Source organism: Polyodon spathula, chromosome 4, assembly GCF_017654505.1.
Source record: "Polyodon spathula isolate WHYD16114869_AA chromosome 4, ASM1765450v1, whole genome shotgun sequence".
Lineage (NCBI taxonomy): Eukaryota > Metazoa > Chordata > Actinopteri > Acipenseriformes > Polyodontidae > Polyodon > Polyodon spathula.
The window spans coordinates 75642932-75651982 of NC_054537.1; the positions used below are offsets into that span (position 1 = coordinate 75642932).

General features: G+C 37.2%; 1 protein-coding gene across 1 annotated transcript; it reads left to right on the forward strand.

Moving 5' to 3' along the window:
- Positions 1–285: 285 nt before the first annotated feature.
- Positions 286–8597, forward strand: LOC121314860 (small integral membrane protein 13-like). Its single transcript, XM_041248574.1, has 2 exons — positions 286–704; positions 7520–8597. Exons 1-2 carry the CDS (start codon positions 629–631, stop codon positions 7708–7710), a joined length of 267 nt encoding a protein of 88 aa, XP_041104508.1. The 5' UTR covers positions 286–628; the 3' UTR covers positions 7711–8597.
- Positions 8598–9051: the final 454 nt, after the last annotated feature.

The window sequence follows — 9051 nt, forward strand, 5'->3', positions numbered from 1 at the left end:
AAAAAAAAAAAAAAAAAAAAAAAAAAAAACTATTTACATTTAGTTTTTAAAATGTCATCTGCTATCCTGCTATCGTGATATTAAATACTGTAATAGTGGGATTATTGTCATACTTCCTTGTGGAGTGCCGTTTTCCTTTAGCACTGGCTCCTGGAAAGGGTAGTTTTTATAGCTTCATGTTGATAGTAATTCTCCATAGCGTGTACTACATCCCCCACAGGCTACCGCGCGAAAAGCGCGCATGCTCTGTTTTGCATTACGTTTCCAGTTTTTTTTTTTTAAGTACTGACTGTAATCACGTACTGTCTGTATGTAGTACAGGATGTGTGTGTGTGTTTTTTTAACTTGTAATACTTTTTTAATGGGAAGTCTGTCAGTACTTCGTCGTTAGTATTGTATTGGAACCGTTTTTGTTCATGTCAGTCTATTCTACTGTTTAGTTTTTGGATTCGTTTTTTTTTTTTTTTTTTTTTTTTTTTGTTTAGAGTAAATGGTCGGTGCAGTTTCTTACTGTTGTTGCACTACTTTAGAAAGGTAGCTACTGGACCTGACTATATCGTTATCAACAACATCAATGGGCCTGCTGCTAAAACATACATAGAAGAGGAAGGTGCAGTATCGGTATAGAATGTGGCAGAGCATTGGTCTGACCTTCTTGGTTATTGTTGCCACCCTAGTATGTGCCCTGCTGTTCATGCTGTTTGGTAAGTACGCTGACATAAGGGAACATAATTAACTTGCTAATGTGGGTTCCAGTTGCTTAAGGCAAATCGGCATGTATTTAGTGTATTTTTTTCACGCACTAAACTAGTTGATCAGTGTTAAAAAGTATACGACTAACAGTTTCCAAAAGTGAACAGCAAACGGTTAGCTATGCATTCTTGACAGTGTTTTCGTCGAGTCCACCCCATCCGAATCAAGACCAAGACCAGGACTGTCCGATTCCGAGTCCACGACCGAGCCCTTGAGGTCCGAGACCGAGTCGAGTCGTCGAGACAAACGAAACGTTCACTAGCCAAATATTGGATAGTATAATTCAGAATAATATTAATAACCACTACTTCTACTGAATAATACTAAATTCAGTACATTTACATATGTATAAACAAGTAAATATGTATGGAAATACTTTTACATAATGGTTCATGGCCACAGTAAGAGTATGAAAAGATTGACTGTCACTAGATCTGTTTATTTTTTATGTGGAAAAGTCTGTGACTGGGGCCTTCATAAAATGTTAAAATCTGTGCATTATAGCAAATGTGTACCAAACGTAAGATCTATGATTTGCACTTGATATAATTGATATGGTTTAATCACTCCCAAACAGATTAGGTGCTTCAAAACAGTACACTAAGCATAGCTGTTTTAAACGCCTAATAGTATTGAACATACTGCAAAAGGAATGGAAATTACTCAAGAGACAACTAATTGCAATAAGCAGTAATCTTAACACCATCAGATAACTCCTCTGTTGAAATTAACAGCCGACCTATGCTTCCAACAGCAATACTTTGTAAACTACCGATAATCTGGATAGGCAGGGCCTAATTTTGAGAACAAAATTTCAAGTGGTTGAAGTAATATAAGCCATACAAACTAGTACTGATTATGCCTGTTGCTGCTAGGCTTTAATTCCTATTGTGGGGGGGGCGTGTAACCAAGCTTGTCACGCTCAGGTTCGTGGCCCCTTTAAAACAGACCCAGTCACAGGTGTTGGAGGTTTCAAAGCGCTTGCACGCACTTTTAATAACAAAAATAAACAACAAAATAAAAACCCAGCTCTATTTTGAGCCCTAACTAACACAACAGCAGGAACTGAACTAATACACTGGGCAGCTAGATTGCTTACCAGTATAAAAACACAAAATAAACATAAACCAACAATAAAAGGTTTTCGCAGTACCTTTCTTTCAACTTTGCTTGCTTACTCACTCAAGTGGGCTCTCCACACACCAGCCTTGAACAGACTGGCTGCACCTCTTAACCCTGCACCTGGTTCTAATTTACAATGCTCACCAGGTGCAGGGGATAATTAATAATAAAGCAATTAACAAAAACAATTAACAAATACCATGCATTTGCACCAGTTTTAACCCCCTCCCTGCTGTCTTACAATACATTAAAAAAAGATCCACAGATTTAGAAATTATTTATTTTTTAGCCATTGCTGCAACCACATACAGCACAACATTATAGCAAGTCACCTTGTTTGCCTTCATTACATTTCAAAAACATCATCTGCAAGAGCATTTTAGAACCCAGACGGGCTCGATGAGGGTGCATAATAATGCCACCTCTGCTAAACACACGCTCAATAGGGGCAGACGATGCAGAGACTGACAAAACCTTAACAGCCAAGGTAAAGTTTTGGGAACTTTTGGCGATTATCAGTCCAAAACTGAAATACACTTTCTAGGTCACTGTACAAAATCTTGGATGATCTCCAGGTACTTTGTAAGAGCCAGTAGTTACGTGTGTGTACTGGGGGGCAAGTGTCTAATCCCATATAATGACTCTTGAGTCTGCATGGCTAAACCCACTGACAGTGTGTAAAAACGCAAGCTACTAGCCGTTCATGAAAAAAACAACAACTTATAAACAACATATATATATATATATATATATATATATACACACATATATATATATATACATATACACACACACACACACACACACACACACACACACACACACACACACATAGGGTGGGGGGAGGGGGCAGTTGCTTCCCCCCTCCAGATGATCTACATGACATTTAATTCTTCTGCTTTTTGACCTCCGCCAGACACATAATATAATCACATACAAGATGGTTAAAGTTTTCTTCACAGACTAATAAAATACGTTTTTCAAATGTCATTATTTTTTAATCTAACCCGGATCCAGAATGATTGCTATGTGATGTAATTGCTCGCGCTCAAAGTCTCAAGGCGTCCGTCAGCAGCATTTGTTAAATTTTTATTGATAGTTCATCGTTTTCCAGCAATTGCAGCAAAGAATTGCTTTGCCTTTTATTCTATAATAATTGTGTAGCGTGCACGGGGGAAGGCAGCAGGGCTGGTAGGTGACGTAATCACACGTAGATATAAGCCCGATATATACCCTCCTTCTAAAGGAGCTGGCTGGTTTGTACAGTGGTATTAGCGCTATACTTTAGTGCGAGAGGTCCCAGTGTTCGCGCCTGCCCTCCATTACCTCACTCTGTGTGTTGCGCCTGCCTGTGTGAGATCGCTACAATATAATATTGTTGACATAATGATGAGTCAAAGGCAAATGTTGGATATGTTAAACACAGCGAGAAAAAGAAGGATTTACTTGCGGAAGAAACTATTAATATTGCTTATGCTCAGGTAAAGTATTTATAAATTCTCAAAAGAAAAGGTGCCATAGATTTGAAAATGAGATTTAGCCTCATGTGTAGGTCTGGGTGTGTTTTCAGATTTAGGCTCATGTGAAGGGCGGGGTTGTGCGTTTTCAGTTTTAGGCTCGTGTAGTTTTTGGGTTTGCATAACTGCTGTATAAACTCATTGTTGTCTTTTTCACAGCTGATCCAGGATCACAATCCTGCATAATGTGAAACCACGTACCTGGGTTGTACCCGGGTTAACCTGAGTCCCAGCAACCCACTTCAGAATGGGCTAAGCGAGACAAAGACAAAATGCGTGATATAACACTTCAGCAAGGAACGTTTTTGTTTATTCTGTTTAGCCATATTTTTGTTGCTTGAGACACACCATGAGCCAGATTGCAGCAGGGATGAAGAAACATTTGCTCTAATCAGCATTTGGGCCGACGCTTCATCCAGGGAAGCTTGGATGGAAGCATCTGTAACAAGGTGCTGGGGTATTGATAGGCATATTGTGCACTTGTGTCTGTCACCCCGGTCAACCTTGCTTTATCAAAAGCAGTGTGAAATCACATAGCCGACCCCTTTGACACCGGGTCCTGACCCGGGTAGGCTCCGACCCAGGTAAAGCATGCCAGTGTGAAAGGGGCTTATTTATTTATTGCATTTATATAGCGCTTTTTATACAAGTGTCACAAAGCAACATACAGTACAAAGCAGAAAAAAATAACAAATCACAATACATTTGTATAGCATGTCACACATACAACTGGCACAGTCAGACCATTTCATTAAAATATTTAAATAACAGTACACACAATAATAATAAATAATAATAATAATAATAATAATAATAAGAATAATAAGAATAATAATAATAATTAGAACTGCCAGGCAGTTTTACGGCTCCCAAGCCCCAGTATCAGTACCCGTTTAAGCGTGTTTAGTTCTCAATGTGTCAGGTTTAAAATCAGCAACTTCAACTGTTCCGCAGAAGAAGATTTTGAAAGTTTTTTTTTTTTTTTAAAAATGCATCAGGCAGCCATCTTGTTTAACGCGAGTTTCTTAAAAGTCATTTGTATTGTTACAGTGTCAATGATGATACTTGTGAAGTTTCGAGTTAGTCAAGTAAACCATTTGTCAACTGAGGCAGTTTTAAATTTCAGACTTAAACGTACACCTGGCGGCCATCTTGTTTTATAAAACAGAACCATTTTGACATATTTGTATTCCACTGTTACTGGGACAATAACCACCAAGTTTGGAATTTGTTGGTCAAACGGTGTTCAAATAGCAGCAGTTTGCTGTTAAGGGAGTGTTTCTTTAAAGTTTGTGGCAGCCATTTCGACATTGAAATTTATCGCAGAAACTTCTGCTTCGCAAACTTGATGCGGGTTTGGATGCTGATGATATATGCCAAGTGTCAGATCAATGGCTTCACCAGTTCCCAGGAAGAAGATTTCGAAAAGTTTCTAAGAAATGCGTCAAACAGCCATTTTTGTTTCCGGTCAACACAATTTTTTAAAAGTCAGTTGTATTGATACAGTTTCAGGGAAGATGCTTGTGGGATTTGGAGTTAGTCAAGTAAATCGTTTGTCAACTGACGCAGGTTTAAATTTCAAATGTAAACCTATAAGTGGCGGTCGTCTTGTTTTATTAAACATCACCATTTTCACTTATTGGTATCCTATTGTTACTGGGATGTTAACTACTGAGTTTAGAGTTTGTTGGACAAACAGTTTTCAAACAGCAGCAGTTTGTTGTTAGGAGCTCTTTTCGATAAGATTTGTGGCAGCCATTTTGACATGAAAATTTATCACAGCAACTTCAGGTTCGCAAACTTGATGTGGGTTTGGATGCTGATGATATATGCCAAGTTTCAGATCAATCACTGAACCGGTTCCTAAAAAGAAGATTTCGAAAGGTTTTATCGAAAAATGCATCACGGTGCCAATTGCAAGGACGCAGCACCAAAACATTTTCAACATCTGACAGCCAATGTATCCAGCTTGTTAACTGCCAAGTCAGAACCTGATCAGTCACACAGCTTCCAAGCAGTAGCAGTTTAAAGTTTTGGGAAGAAAAAACAAACAAACAAAAAAAAAAACACACTTTAACAATAACAATAGGCTTCCCAGCCTTTGGCTTGGAAGCCTAATAATAATAATAATAATAATAATAATAATAATACAAAATAAGCCAATTTAAAATTACATTAAAGCCCACTAAGATAAGAAAGCCGTTTTATAAAAGTATGTTTTTAGTCTTGACTTGAAAACTGTAACGATCCGAGCTTCCCTGACAAACGAAGGCAGAGCATTCCATAATTTGGGAGCTCTACAAGAAAAAGCCCTCCCTCCCGTGTTGCTTTCGTTGACCCTAGGAATAACCAGCAGCCCTGCATCCTGTGATCTCAGAGTTCAGTTTGGAAGATACAGGGTCAGTAACTCCTGGAAATAACTAGTTGCTAATCCATTCAGGGCCTTGTAAGTTAACAGCAAAATCTTAAAATCCGTTCTATACTGCACAGGGAACAAGTGTAAATAGGCTAAAATTGGGGTAATATGTTCACTTTTCCTGGTCTTAGTCAGAATTCTAGCGGCAGTATTCTAAACAAGCTGCAAGCGGGATACCACATGTTTTGGGATTCCAGAAAAAAAAAAAATTGGTTGAAATTTACTGTTATAATTACTACTTTAAAATGTTACATTGCTCTAAATAATGCATGTATATGGAAATAAATAATTAGGAAATGTTATACATGAAAATCAATGTTTTTTTTTTTCTAACATATTTTTGCCGTATTCAAATGTTGGTATTAGTTCGGCAAAAACATTGGACTTACAGGCTGGTGCTGACAAATTTGCTTAGATTAAAGCAAGACGCTACCACCATTTATTTGAGTTTATTTGTGATTATCTGTTTTTAAACATGTCATTTAAAACTTTGCTATGTATTACTACTTTCAGTATTCGTAGAATTGTGGTGGTTATTTAGTAGTTTATGTTCATTGGTTTATATTTGGTACAAAGTGTAATCCTTTGTGGAAAGCATGTGAAATGTATCCAACTTAACTTGAGGTTGTAAATATGTATCAAATCTGGTGAGGTGTATTTGGATGGCACTCTAAAATAGAGTTAAATTGCTTTCTTACCCCTGGCTCTTTTTGTAAAGCCCATGCAATACACAACTTCAGTGATCTGAAATAAGAGTAATTGAATGTCCCTAGCTGCTACTGTAAAACGATAAACAAAAAACTAAATAAAAATGCTGCATCGCTATTTGTTTAATGAGGCAGTATATGTGACTGAAATGTGCATTTTACAGGCATATCGGAAGCTGGCAGCAGAACAATTTGGGTAGCGTTAAAGCCTCTAACCTCTTAAAACACAGACGTTTTGTTGAAAGTGACGATGTAACGTTACACCATTTATTACAATAAAATGAGACTTAGTGGTACCATGTGTCTGAGTTTTGTTATAAACCAGTTCCATGTTTTAAAAATACTTGCATTGCACATTTTGTTTAATTTAAGAATAAGAACGACGTGTGGAGAAAGCGCAGTACGCTATCTCGTTGTATACTCGCCCAAATGCTGCCATTTTTTTCTCATCCATGATGCTATTTGGGACAGAGGATGTTCAATGTTGACACAACTTGGGCTATGTTTGGATCCAGAATTTTGACCCCCGTGGTGCTTTATTTAGTAACCCCATTGCTGGATCACTACAGTAGCCATGTATCTCAAATTAAAGAAACCCACAAAACCAAAAAAAAATAAAAAATTCAAAAAGAACAACATTTAAAAAAAAAAAAGAAATTAGATACAAATGTACAGTGGCAGCTTTTGCCAAAGTTAACCCAGCATTTTCTAAACAAATAAATAGTTATTATTAAGTTACATTGTGTTTTTCTTTCTGTGGCCAGTAATTAGCTTTATATGTGAATCCTGTATACTGCTTCATCCTTGTATTAGCAAAGAAATTAGTCATGCGCCTTTTTCAAAGGCAGATTGATGAAACAACATGTTTGCAGTTTTGCCTCTTCCGACTTAGAAGTCACCAGCCACCACTGGTACAGAAACAGTTTATAATTATTTTGTTGATCATATTATTTATGTCAGGTCAGAGTAAGAAACAATAAAAGCTTTGTTTCACAATTCTCCAGGGTGGTACGTTGTGTGGCAGCTGTTCCTGTCAAAATTTAAATTCCTGCGGGAGCTGCTGGGAGACACCGGGTCCCAGGAGGGAGACACTGAACCAACCGAAATGGAGGCAGAGTGTGAGTCTCCTCCAACGCCCCGCCACAGACCCAAAACTGCCCGGCAACGAAAAGCACCAGCTGAAGAGGCCATGTAGAGTACCCGGCCTGGGCACCCTGCTTAAACCTGTTCATTAGGCCACTAAACACAACTAGGAGTTAGTTTAGTTTCAGACACAAAGCATATTTAAGGTAACATTACTCTCTGTGGTACACCGCTGCTGAAATGTATGCAATATCTACTGTAAACCATGTTTTTCTCTGGTTTCACATTTGAACACATGCTGCTGCCAGCAAGTGTCCATGAAACCTTGCTGCTTGGTTCTCAGTGTTTACAGTGTCATGGATTTGCTTGCCAAAACCAAAATGTTGTCTTTTACAGTCAAAGAAGCATTTGGCAACTCCATTTAGATGGCAAAATCAGCTTATTGTAATTTGACAACAGTTCAGTAGATTAGTAGATTTTCCAACTCAGAACTGAATGATGCTCATAGGGTCTCACTAATGTGCAATGAAAGGAATATCTGATTGTGTCTAAATGGGGCAGCTGTAGCCAAACTGTTAAATGCTCTTCAGTAAGCAACACGATGCGATCCTTGGTCTGCTTCTGCCAGTAGGTACCTCAAAGGAAGAATGTTACACCAAGACACAACACTACATGCTAATGAACAACATTACATCCTAGTTTGCATGGCTTAAGAACGGCTGCTTTATACAATTATGCTATAAAATCAACTGAACATAACTTTTAGCCCTCTGTGAAGTACATGTTGTGGTGCACATTCACATTATTTGACTGTGTTTTTTTTTTTTGTTGTTGTTGTTGTTTGTTTATTGTACAGTACCTGATTGTGGAATGCTTTTATTGTTAATGTAATTGTAATTCATATTTAACATCTCCTGACATTGTAAACTGACAGTTTACAACTTGTATTTCACTTTTTTTTGCAATAGCTGTTGCCTTCAATAAATATATTTCTTCTTTTTTTATGGTATTACTTTATAACATGCTTGGCTTTGCATGAAAAAAGTCTATTAAGGCAATTAATTCTATATAAAAATGTGTTACAATGTAAAGAACCCAGTTAAATTATATAGTCTTTTTTATATTTTAATTGATTTTCAAAGTGTTAATAGCAGAACATAGCCTACAAATTATATTTATTATTAGTTTATATCCAAAAATATTTTTGCCTGTTTACTTTATAAATTGAAAAGATTAACTCAGTTAACATGTAAAACGGTCCCATGCTAGCATATGGGTGTTTTCTTGAATTGTCTTCCAATCCACTGTACTTTAAATATATATATATATATAAATAACCATCGCCAGCAGGACATTGGCTTGTTTATATTCCTGCTTGTATCTTTAGTGCTTCGAATTAATATCTGGCAAACAAAGTCTATAATTGCATGTACTGTACACAGATATTTACTAC